General features: G+C 31.4%; 1 protein-coding gene across 9 annotated transcripts in view; it reads left to right on the forward strand.

Moving 5' to 3' along the window:
- Positions 1-11671, forward strand: part of Erbin (erbb2 interacting protein) — a 137761-nt gene extending 126090 nt beyond the window's left edge. For 4 of the 9 annotated variants that reach the window (XM_046456208.2, XM_046456207.2, XM_046456209.2 and 1 more), the window contains 6 exons: positions 627-770; positions 3491-3610; positions 6068-6274; positions 7189-7281; positions 7930-8004; positions 9544-11671. In XM_046456208.2, coding sequence (XP_046312164.1) covers positions 627-770; positions 3491-3610; positions 6068-6274; positions 7189-7281; positions 7930-8004; positions 9544-9651 — 747 coding nt within the window. In that variant the 3' untranslated portion in view covers positions 9652-11671. The remainder of the gene's footprint in view (positions 1-626; positions 771-3490; positions 3611-6067; positions 6275-7188; positions 7282-7929; positions 8005-9543) is intronic. The other 5 variants (XM_046456211.2, XM_046456210.2, XM_058583074.1 and 2 more) reach the window with 5 other exon arrangements.
- The last annotated feature ends 1442 nt before the right edge of the window (positions 11672-13113 follow it).

Here is a 13113-nt window from a genome sequence, read left to right on the forward strand (position 1 = left end):
GTTTTTTTCCTAGCATTATTTTAGAATCCACAAAACAACTAAAAAGATATATGTGGTAATTTAATACATCTGTTTCTTTCTGGAATCCTATATTATTTCTGTAGAATGAAATGGACTGTAAAATGCAGTCCATTGACTGTATTTGACTTAAAATTATTGGATGTTGATAAAATTAATCTTATACAGAGAAATTTAATGAATGACTGTATAAATACACATACATCTGGGTATGTCATCAGCTTCTATTTTCTGAAAGGACCATATAGATACACATACATCTGGGTATGTCATCAGCTTCTATTTTCTGAAATATATAATATGTCATGAGTAAAGGAAATAATAGCTTTTATTAAATAAAAGCAGCCATATGTTTGTTTTCTTCCTTAGTGCTTAAAATGTGAATGGTTGTATTTACATGTAATTTACTTTTATGTGTGTATGGTGTCATGTAAATGTGTGGTAAATAGTCTCCATTTCTTTTAGTGCCTCTGAAAAAAATCAGTGTTGCATGATATTTCTTTGTGGTATCAGTGGGGATACTTGTAAATAAATCTATGTACATAACATGTCTTGTGGATTTTGCATGCTGTACTAATCTCTGTTAAATCTATCCCCTCTTTATTCAGAGCATGCTGTCAAGGTCCTTTAATTCCAATTTTACTGCTGTAAGCAGTTCTCACTATGGCAGCTCTAGGGATCTGCATGGCAGCCAAGGCAGTCTTGCCTTGAGTATTGCAGACGGAAGAGGTTCTGGTGGGCACATTTTTCGAGTGAGTACCTACAGTAGACCAGTACTTGTAGCACGTAGAAGAGAAATAAAAAGTTTTAAATTTTTTAATGTTTCTAGGAAAGTAAAAAGCTTAATGTGGGTTAGAAGTCTTGATATCCTTTGAGTTCTTCCATGGCTTGGTTCTAAAACTTTCCAAAGTTGTTTTGGTCTTTATCTCTTCAGTATTTTTGGTTATGTACTGATGATGTAGTCTGCTCTTGATTATTTTTATAAAAGGAATAATTTTAACTCCTGTAATTAAGAATTGGCTACTAAGTATGTGCACAAAGTTAACTCATAAAATGATTAAATGTGAAGCTGGAGAATATATAAGTTCCATTGAAAAGGCAAAATTCAAATCCTTTATCACCCATTATAGTCCTTAGTAGTGAAAAAGAAAGTTTATTATTAAAGTTAGGTATAAGACATAAAAATGGAAGAGAAAGAGAAGGACAAGACAACTCTCATGACTCAGTATTAAGTGGGGCCTCTGAATAAATGTTTCCTTCTATCCAGAAAAGTTTTTCTTCACTTACTTAGACTATTCCCATAGTTTTGTTTTCATGTTAACCCTGCTTACTTCTGTGTTTTTCACTTTTTCTTGAGCGTTCCCTATGTATACCCTCCCCACTTAAACATTATCTGTGACTTTGCTTTATCGTGTTCTAGAGTAGGAGCAGTTTCCTGAACTCATTTTGCTGTAGCTACACTTGACCTAGTCTTATCCTGTCCTCTGTCATCTGCCATCATTTGATTTCAATACTATCAAGATAGTAGCAGTCTTTTTGAAATTTCCTAATTTGAAAGGGTGAGAGAAGAGTGATCACTGTTGATCTTATTCCAACAGAGTCCAGATGGTAAAAACCAGTGACTTTCATTAACTCAGGGGTATACTTTGCTATTCATAGTCATCTGAAACATTATTCTTTTCACATTCTTTCACAATAACATTTTGTGCTTATTTTTCTTATTTTTAGAACCTTCAAATCTGTTGAATTTACTTTTTCATTCATGATATGCTTGTCATTATAAAGAGTAGATAAGCATAGTACATTCAGACTTCAGTTTAAACTTTATGCTTTTAGCTAAGTTGGTTATTATATATTATAAAAGAATGTCACAAGAATGGAGAAGGAAAATGAAGTATGTACTGTGTAAGTACACAAAATAAGATCAGACCACATCCAAAAATGCTAAGCCATGGTTTGAACTAGCAACTAACTGCATGTGATAGATTTGTGGCAGATATAGTTTTAAGACTAAATTTTAGTCTTAATTTTATGTTTTCTGTAGTAAATCATAATGAAGCAAATTTCAGATTATTTTTCAGCATAATATAGTTAGTTTACATTTCTATGTTGCTAGGAATATACTATTTTGAAATTAACAATAGTGTGGTTTATCACAATCTTTTTTGTTTTCTAAAATATATCTTGTGTTTAGAATTAATTTAAATATAGATGTCTTGTTTTTCAACATGTTTATAATAAAAAATATTCAGGATATTGTCATTTTGGTCTAGTTTTCTCTAAAAATTATCTCAAGTAAACTATAATATGAACATTATTTTGGCATATGAAGATAAGAACTAGTTGATTGATTTTTAAAGCATTTCTCTAAATCAGTACTTTTAAAATATTGCCATGAATATGTGGCAGTATTAAGATAATCAGGTTTTATCAGACTGTTTATTGATTCTGCTTATTATGATAATTTAGGGAAAAAAATCCTCTGTGGTTCTGTGCTGTTAAAAGAACAATAGTTATTTTTTTTTTATCATTTCTTTAGTGCTCAGTATATTTCAGTTGCTCATAAAATTGAGACTATTTTCATTAATAACTAAATTTAACTGCATTTGGTGGTGCATGCCTGTAATCCCAGTGACCTGGGAGTCTGAGGCAGGAGGATTATAAGTTTGAGGCTAGCCTGGGCAATTTAGTGAGATCCTGTCTCAAAATAAAATAATAACAAAATAATAAAAAAGGGGTGCTGGGGATGTGGCTCAGTGGTAGAGTGCTTTCCTAGCATCTGGGATGCACTGGGTTTGATTCTCAGCACTGCATATAAATAATTTTTTTTAAAAAAGGTCCATTAATAACTAAAAAATATTTAAAAAATAAAAAAATATATAGAGGCTGAGGCTGTGGCTTAGCGGCAAAGCACTTGCCTAGCATGTGTGAGGCACTGGATTCTATCCTTAGCACCACATAAATATAAACAAATAAAGGCATGCTGCCCATATAAATTTTTTTATAACTACAAAAAATAAATTTTTAATAAATAAATAAAATTAAAAGGACTGGGGATGTAACTTAGTGGTAGTGTATCCCTAGGTTCCATTCCTAGTACTACCAATCAATCACTTGATGGATGGATGGATAGGTAGCTCAGATGGTTAAAAGCTAGGTATTACTGTAAATAAAACTAAAAGGAAAAAGATCACATAGAATTTGTCTTTCACATGTATGTCTTCTAAAGAAAGATTACCAATGTATATCATACAATATTTTCATACATAATAAGAACAAACATCTTGCCATATGCCTTTGGAAGAAGCTGAAGGTACTAATTGATGGCAGTGATGATTGTGATATTTGATTTGGCTCTTCATCTTTCTGTTCTCTAGCAGTATTTTTTCCTGTTATCAAGTGTCATCATCATTTTGGTTTTACATCTCAAAGGTTATTATTTGTTTACTTTTTATTTCCCCCTCATTTGAAGCTTCCCCAGACATCCAATCCAGGAGATCCTTGCCAGGATGACACATTCATTTCAGGACTGCAGAACTACTCATCAGCTACACTTAGTCACAAAGATGTTCTTCCAGACAGCTTGATGAAAGTAGGTGCTTAGGAAATAAATGAAGTAGAATCTGTGAGCTTACTGTGTTTTGCAGCTTTTGAACTAGAAATCTCATACATATATAACTGAAAATACTTTCATAAGGGCTTTCCCACCTAAACTAGTAAGTATTAATTTAAAATAATTTATAAATACAAGATAGAGCTTGACTATCTGCTATTTCTGTTTATTCTATGATTTTTTCCACACTGAAGAATCACTTTATTGTTGCAATTTGATTTTTATAGTATGCATTTTAACTTTTTAATCGAGGATTTTTGGCATTCCTGATAGTAAACCTGTTTGGAGAGTGGAACATGAACTTGTCTTAAATTCTTCGTTTTAGGATCTTAGTAACTGTTACTAAAACATTTTAAAATTCTTCAAATGTAATTATAAATGACCTTGAAAGACTTGTATATAGAAATGATGGTTGTATTCTTAGTATTTCTATAGCAAAAAAAAAAAAAGTGCCACTCATTTAGAGAGATTATTTGTGGCCAATGCCAAATGATAATTCTTTTTTTTTTTTTTTTTTGCCAAATGATAATTCTTTTCCATTTCTCTCTCAGCTGTTCTTTCTCATTTTTTAAACTTGCCTCTAATATAATAAGATATAATTATGAAGCATTATTATAGAAAACTTTTATGTTACTTTTGAGAGAGGAACCCAGCTATCTAATATTAAGTTCATATATTTTTAAATCCCATTTTCTTTTAATTGAGTGCTATCTTCCAGGGTTTTTTGTTTTGTTTTTTGAATATATACTTTGTGGTTTAGGTTATTGATTTGTTTTCTGATCTTTAAATCTCTTGGGCCATGATACATTTTTTGTGTATATTTAACATTGATGTAAACAAGACCAAGTATCTAGGTGTCAGGGAGTCTTTAAGAGTAGGTCAGGAGTAGCGGTTATAGCTCACTGGTAGAGTGCTTGCCTAGCATGTATGAGACTCTGGGTTCAAACCATAGCGCACCCCACCCCCCAAGAAAAGCACATAGGAATAAAATGGCATGAATAAATATAGAGAAAAGCAAGGGCTATCTACAGAATTGTGCAAATAAGCCATAGCACAACCAGTTAATTACTCCTGGTCAGCTTAGTTGCTTTAAATCTGTAGTGATCAAGTAATAAACAACCAAAAAAAAAAAAAAAAGACCAGGAATAATATAACATCTCTTTTTCCTTTTGGACTCCTCACCAGTGTAAGATTTGCCACAGAGTAACATCATCCTGTGCCCTGTCATTAAAACCAGCATTTTCTAGACTTCAGAATTAATTAAGTACTCAAATAAAATGGAGTATAATAGTGGAAAAAAGTATTCTTTTTAAGTATAATTTCTTCATCAAAAACAAGTTCATAATCAGAATAATGTGAAGTACTTAAACCTCGTGCTAAATTGTTCTCCAAACTTTTCAGCTTTTGGATAATTTTAGGGAAATGGGGCGTGACTATCTCCCACAAAAATTTCTGGTTATTTCCTTGTGGACAAGGTTACCTTTCTATTAACCAACAAGGAAGTTTTAAGAGATTGAGTAGCTTAAACATTTACTCTTTTTCTACACATTTTTTTTTATGCAAACATAAGAATGTAACAGCTTATTTTCCAGCTAGATTCCTCACACTAACAGAATAAGCTAGCTTAAGTGACATTTTCACAAAGGTAATTTTAAGTCCAAAATTCAGGTTTATCCTCTAAAAAATGTAGTCCTTTAATAGCAAACAGCTAATCTCAACTCTTTTGTTTAGTGTATGAAAATCAAAGTTGAATATCAATGTTTAATTTTGGGGTTAGTCTATGGAATTAATATTAAGAGTTATAAAATTGCCACCTTCATACATATACACACACTGTGTTTGAAAGGAATAAGTCAGTTTTCTACATGTGAAGGGAATAAATCAATTTTCTACCATGTGGATACCTATAATTAGTTAATCCTGGAAGAAAAGGAGTAAAGGTAGAAAAATACAATAAATTAGGAAAAAATTATAACGCAGAATTGGTTACCTTTTTTCCAGAAGAAGAACATCAGCAAATGCACCTTTTGTATGTGTGCTCTGTTTTAGTATGGGAAATGAATACCTTTCAAATAGACTTACTTAAATTTTAAGATTCAGTAAACTATTTACCTAGCATTGGGTTACTATAGGAAGGAGATATATTTATATCTAACAAAAAAGCAAATAATTTAATACATAGGTATGATACTTTAATTTCAAAGCTTAAAAGAGTAATTCACTATCAGAAAGCACTCAAGCAAATTTAGAACTAAGACATTAATAGCTTTTTTCTTTTAAGGTTTTAAATTGATGGAAATAGTAAATGAAATGGAATTGTGTGATTTAGAATGTTAAAATTCTAGTCCTTTTATAATGCTCCATGAAAAAAAAAATCCAAATATTTGTTCAAGACATTATTATCGGTCATTTTAAGATACTTCATGTTTTTCTTAGATGCCTTTGAGTAATGGACAGATGGGCCAGCCTCTCAGGCCTCAGGCAAATTATAGTCAAATACATCACCCCCCTCAGGCATCTGTGGCAAGGCATCCCTCTAGAGAACAACTAATTGATTACTTGATGCTGAAAGTGGCCCACCAGCCTCCATATACACAACCCCATTGTTCTCCTAGACAAGGCCATGAACTGGCAAAACAAGAGGTAAGAATAATCAAGACTGTTTAAAATATGACACTAAGCTTTTCACGTATTCTTAGAGATTATTTTTTAATTATTAGCAGTAAATTCATATAACAGTTTTTACCATTTTGCTTAAAATTCGAGTTTTCAAAACTGGTTGATGGTACTCCAATAGTTAGACCTTTTCCAGGAATATAAATAGTAGAACATTAAACTGAAATGGCATGTTGTTCTGTGACAGTCTTCATTTGACCATATCTCCATACTACTTTGAGTGTTTTTAATCTTAGAAAAGTTATGGGCCATATATTCATGTCTTGGTAGCTTATTGATAAGATGATCAATAATATTAAAAACTTAGGTGTAGATCAGATGCTTTATTTTGGTTGAATCTCTGGCAAAAGGGAGTGTTCTATAGCAAAAAGCTAATTTTTGCTTTTTTTTTTTTTAAAGCTAGGTTATAAAAGATATTGTCAATTGATAAGACTTTTAAAATGCCACTCCTTTGGAGCATATAAACAAACAAATTCAGGAAATGAAAAGTTAATAACCTAAAATCATCAATGGTTCTTTTAGGTATCTTATGATACAATGCATTAGGCGGAGATACTGTACTGTGTAATTTCACAAGTGAAAACTGATAATATACATGTTCTGTTTTTATGCACTGTATCATTAAAATTAATTGATTCCACTTTTCATAAACAGTAAAATTAGGAGCTATGCTTTATAATCCCACTGTGCCTTTAATAACTCACTAACTCATTAACATAATGGTCTATGTTTTAGTTTCACTTCATCTGCCAAAATATTTTTTTTTGATGAATTCTTATATATTTTTTTTGCTCCAACTTAATTTACCAATATTTAAATGTGGTGTTGTTAAGTTGTGAATTTTTCAGAATTAGTAATGTTTTATTTTCATATTAAATCAGATGCGTGTGAGGGTTGAAAAGGATCCAGAACTTGGATTTAGCATATCAGGAGGTGTTGGGGGTAGAGGAAACCCATTCAGACCTGATGATGATGTAAGTTTTATATAGCCTTGAACACCCATAGCATTTCTTTTATTAATGCAGTACCTCTTATATGTAAATCTAATTGATATTTATGTAAATCTAGATAGATAACTCTTGTATTATACTTTTTTCAGATTGTTCAACTTTCTGTTTTGATTTTTATGTTTAGTTTTTGTCTTTGTGGTACTGGGGATGGAATGCCAGGAATATGTACCACTGAGCTACTTTTTAAAAAATTTGGATACAGGGTCTCACTGAGTTGCCCAGGTTGACCTTGAATCTATGATCCTCTTGTCTTAGCCTCCCAAGGAGCTGGGATTATAGCTGTGTATCACCATGCTCAGCTGTTGTGTAATTTGTTCAATTCAAATTAATTTTTGAAGATAAAAGCCAGAAATTTTGAATATTCTTGATACTGTCAGGTGATTTTTAATTTTTCATAAATCTGTGGAAGTAATTTCATAACATTAACAGAATTACTAGAAGCAATAATAACTTGTGGTTTTCATAGTACTACTCAGAGAAATCAGAGCAAAAACTTATATCATGATTCAAATATGTGCATAGTGTGGAAAAAGAATTATTTCTTGTTACTTTGTTATTTATGCATATAGTTTTTAGTTAAAATAATTATCTTTTTTGTTGTTGCTACTAAAGGGTATATTTGTAACAAGGGTACAGCCTGAAGGACCAGCATCAAAATTACTGCAACCAGGTGATAAAATAATTCAGGTAATAAAGATAAACTTTCTTATTTCTTTCATTTTACAACATACTCAAATGTTTTCATAATTTTAAATATTTCCACTTTATACCTTGAAAATCATGCTTATCTGTTTGCTATATCATAGTATTTTAAGTTCCAGGATGTTAATTTTTACTAATTTTGTTTATCAGAGTACCACTTCTTTTTTTAAAAAAATATTTTTTTAGATGTTGATAGACATTTATTTTATTTATTTATTTATATGTGGTGCTGAGAATCGAACCCGTGCCTCACACATGCTAGGTAAGAATTCTACCACTAAGACACAACCCCAGCCCCCCAAAATACCACTTCTTGGAAGTAAGCTGTTCATCATATCAAAATGAAGAGGAAAATTTGAGAAACCATTTTATTTTCCCACGTCCCTCCTTTTCTCTGTTTCTTCAGCAACTTATTTTACCTAAACACATGTATAGTGCACTCCAGGAGGAAAACAAACCTCAGAGACAGTACAACTGTCCTTCCTATCTCTGCCTTCACTGTTGTCAGTTCAGGTGACAATGAGAAATAACTCTCAAAGCAAAAAATGATAATAGAGATATTAGAGTTGAGTAGCTGAAAGTATAGATTGGAGCCAAACTGCTTGAGTTTGAATCCTGACCCCAACACTTAAAAAAATAATAATAATCAAAAAATATTTTTAAATTAATTTTTACATCATTTCAGGCCTAGAGAAAATCTGCAAAAATGGTGTAACAAACATCTGTATATACTTTATTAGGTCACCAGTTGCTAATATATTGCCACATTATCTTTATTATTCATTGTTTCTGTGCCCCCCCCCCTCGCTCGCTCTCTCTCTCTTTCTCTCTACACACACACACACACACAGAGACATTTATTTTTTCAAATCATTTGGGGAATCTGTGGTTTCAGAATTTCTTCATTAGTGGAGATTGAACCCAGAGCCTTGCCTCTCTCTGATCTATATACATCCCCAGCCCTTTGGTTTTAGTTTGTGACTACAGAAGTTACTTTTTCTATCCATGTCTGGATTTTCTGTTCTCATTCAATAAGATTCTTTGAGTGTTATTATGAGAATCAGAATTTCATTCTTATTAAGTCCTTCTGAGTATCTGGTACAGAGTTAAGTGTTAGACTTCATTATAAAGTGTGGTGGTCTTGGTCTGATCTAAGGCAATGGGAAGAGTAGACTTTGTTCTTTGCTACCCTTGGAGTTTGGTCTCCTCAAGTGCATATCAGCACATACACAACATCTTATCTGACACTATATTAGATAAGTGGTTCCTGATACTAGGTTGTTAAATCAGAATTGTCTGAAAACTTGAAAAAAATATAGGTTTCTGGGCACCATCTTCAGAGATTTATTTCCCATACCTGTGGGGCAGTCCCATTAGTCTATATGTTGTTTTAAATTGCCAAAGTGATTCTTTTTTTTCTGCCAGGTTTACAAAGTACTTGGAAGAAATACAAGTTAAAAAATACAAATACATTACTATGAAAAGTTTTTCCTAAAATAATTTTTTTCTCTTTGTTCTTTGTAGGCTAATGGCTACAGTTTTATCAATATTGAACATGGACAAGCAGTGTCCTTGCTAAAAACTTTCCAGAATACAGTAGAACTCATCATTGTACGAGAAGTTTCCTCATAAGCACTGTGGACAAAACAAAATGGGGGGAAGGATGACAAGATTTATTGGAAGATACTTGCAGGGGAGATTAATATTTTGACTATTTTTATATATAAAGAAGAACTCAATTATGTTCAAATTTGTACATTAATGAAATAATGGAGCTTGTGGTTAGAGGGAAAGAACCACTGTACAGAATATAAAGGAGACTGTTGAATTCATACCATATAAAATTTGTTGTTAGGTTTTTAAACATAGCAATCAGGCTACAGAAACAAGCTTATGTTGTTTTTGTATAGATTGTAGGTTTATTTTTGGATTTCATACCCATGACTGAACTGTGTACAAGGCAATAGTTAGCCTTGATTGTAGCCCAGAGACAGATGGCAGAGCTATCTATCTCAGCTTTTATGCCCTTATTTTTATTCAACTGGTATTAATGTTTTTCTGCTGAAACTACTTTTTTTGATGTGGGCAAGAGATTTGAAGTGTTGGCTTTTGCTATGTGCATATTGAGTTGAAGAGTGAGTAGGTGAAGGTGGTGCTGATGGGTTCTCTTTCCGAGGCCAGATTAAAACAGTTATTTCATATAAAAATCTGGAAGCAAAGAATGAAAAAAAAAAAACTCTGTTAATGTGTTTTTATTAATAGAATAATGCAATAAAATATGTAATGTCTTTTTAAAGAAGTGAAAAGACAATAATTGCATTTTATGAGCTCTACAAGATCTGTTCTTGTCATAGCCATTAACTATACATTTGCTACTGGTGATTGAATTTTTAATTTTTTAGTCACAGGAAATTTTTAACTCTACTATAGATGCATGTCCATGCATTTTCTGTGCTATGGAAATCCCATTTTATTTTTTTGCAAATGGTGGTACTTGCAGTCTGTTTTATAATTAGTACTCCATTTTAATCTAATTTATAATTGTTATTTTAAGCAGCAAATGAAACTAAAGTGGCCAGTTTTAAAATTGTGTTGCCTGTAACACTACAAAATGTAAGACAGTTTAGGAAAGCCTCTTGATTTTTGTTTGGCCTTGCATTGCCTTGGTAAAGTAAAAGGAAACATGGAGTACGCATGGAGCTAGGAAACCAAAGCAAGTTTGTGAAACTGGCACAGTGATAGAGAATTGCTGTGGAGAGTTGTAGAGCAAAGGGATTGGTCCTTGAGGCCTACCAGTGTGTAAAGGTGTTCAAATAAAGGGCTGTTCCTACAGGTAACATTAAATGTGAACTCATTGCTTCAGAGTCTTTAAAGGGTTTCTAAGTACATCAGTGTAATAGTGTTTTACCACCAACTGCCTTCGTTCCTAGTTACTGTAACACGTATTTGATCATAGAGGTTTATTAATTTTTGTTTATTGAAACCATTATTTTTTTGTTTTGTTCTATGTAATCAAATAAAATTTGAATAACATGCAGTGGTAAGAATTAATGCATGGTTATTTGGACCAGAAAAAAGTGCCATAGAAGACCAATAACTGTTTTTCGTTGAGGCTAGTCTCAAACCTTTTATTAAGCAATATTCGGTTTCTTGCAGTCATTTTTAATGTCGAAGAAATGTAATTTGGGAATTTTTAATGTATTATGCTTTTTTTCTTCAACCTTGATTTAATGAAGACTTATAGAACTAGCTAAAACACCAACCTACATTATTTTTGCAAAAGTGAGTTGAACTCATCTTCCATTCTTTCTAGTCAAGTAGGCAGCACTTTTAAAAATATGTGACTCAAATATTGCACTTCTTTCAAGATGTTACAATTGATTATTGTACTGTATAGTTTTAATAATTTTATTGAAACCCTTTAACAACTCTTTGTAAATTTTAACTCATTTTAGTTGATTTTCAGTACTCTTTACATAGGAATTGATTTTTATGGATATAGTAGAAGAAATGTGCTGTATTTTGATAAAATTCACTTGTATGTGTGTTGTAATCTCTAAAAAAAGAATGACAAATGGCTTCTTTAAGACAAGTCTCGGTGTTCCTTTATTCTTAGTTGATTTAAAAATACTAATTTTGGCATTGTAAAATAGTCATGTTCTCCTTTTATTGATTTCAAATTTACACAGTCACTTTCCACTTTAAATCAGGAATGCATAAGATAGGTAAAATTGCAAAATTGCAAACTACTACTTTCCCTTGAACCAATTATATAAAACTGCAATATTGGAAAAGGAATTAAGCCTCATATGACAATTGGTTTTTCAGTTTATGAGAAGTTTAAATTTATTATCTGCATGTTATATTGAAATATTTCCAAGTACAACAGATGTTACATGTACTAGCATTTTGTACTACTTTAGTTAATTTAAAATTTTTGTAACATTCTTGCAACACATAAAGTTGAGTTGGGCAGTTTGTTACCAATAGGAGTAACACATGATACTTCTTTTTTCAAAGAAGTAACAAAAAGTTTTGCACTTAGTAGCCAAAATTTTCTTACATAATATTTAAAAAATTTAAGTGACAAGGGCTCTTCATTAGAATTTTTGTTAAAGTAGTAATAAAGTTTCAGTTTGAATAGAACAATAATAATTGAAATCTTTTGCAGAAATGGAGAAGGTATTTTGAGTTTATATTCTGTTGAGTAAATTGTAGGTAAGACCTGTATTCATAACAAGTATTATGTAGCAGAATTCTTGGACAGGGGTGTGGCTCAGTGGTAGAATGCTTGCCTCCTATGCATAAGACCCTAGGTTCACTCCCCAGCACCATGGCAGATTAAAAAAAAAAAAAAAAAAAAAAAAGCTTCCTTATTTTTAATAACAGTGTTTAAAATATCTTACCCCAGCCAGTAAAACAATTAATTATACAATAGGGGCTTGGGATATAGCTCAGTTGATAGAGTGCTTGCCTTGCATGCACTAGGCCCTGGGTTCAATTTCCAGCACCACACACACACAAAAAAAAAAAAAAAAAAAAAAAAAAAAAAAATTATACCAATAAAAATTATATAGATAAGAGTAATATATTCAGTATAGAATTATTGACAAAAAATTTAATGAATGCTTATTCATTTAGAAATCAGTTCATCTGAATCAATAAAATTCTAAAATTCCTAATGTTTATTTTGTAAATATTTTCCCGACCTATTTAGACTGGTCTTAAAGATGTATATATACAAGATGTTCAAAATTCTTTTGAACACAAACAGAACTATTAATTGTTAATTTGCTGTACTTAAAAAAATTTCCATTTTTATCAATCAGCATTTATTCCACATTCCAAATTTTTGTATATATCTAGATTGTCTGAGGTAAACAGAGGATAGATAATAAAGTAATGCTGTTTAAAGTTGTGTGGTTTACTTTATGAAATTCAGAATTAGTGGAATTCTCATGAAAGATAATACAGCTATTTTTGAGCCTTATAGCTCAATTTCTGAGAATGGAAAAATATAGTTTATCTCAAATTATTGCTTTTTTATATCTAAAGATAGCCATTAACATAGGAAATTTGTTTCCGTTACGGACT

This window comes from Marmota monax, unplaced genomic scaffold (genome assembly GCF_021218885.2).
Source record: "Marmota monax isolate L192 unplaced genomic scaffold, Marmota_monax_Labrador192_F-V1.1 WCK01_AAM20220418_F8-fsc00130, whole genome shotgun sequence".
In the NCBI taxonomy this organism is placed as follows: domain Eukaryota; kingdom Metazoa; phylum Chordata; class Mammalia; order Rodentia; family Sciuridae; genus Marmota; species Marmota monax.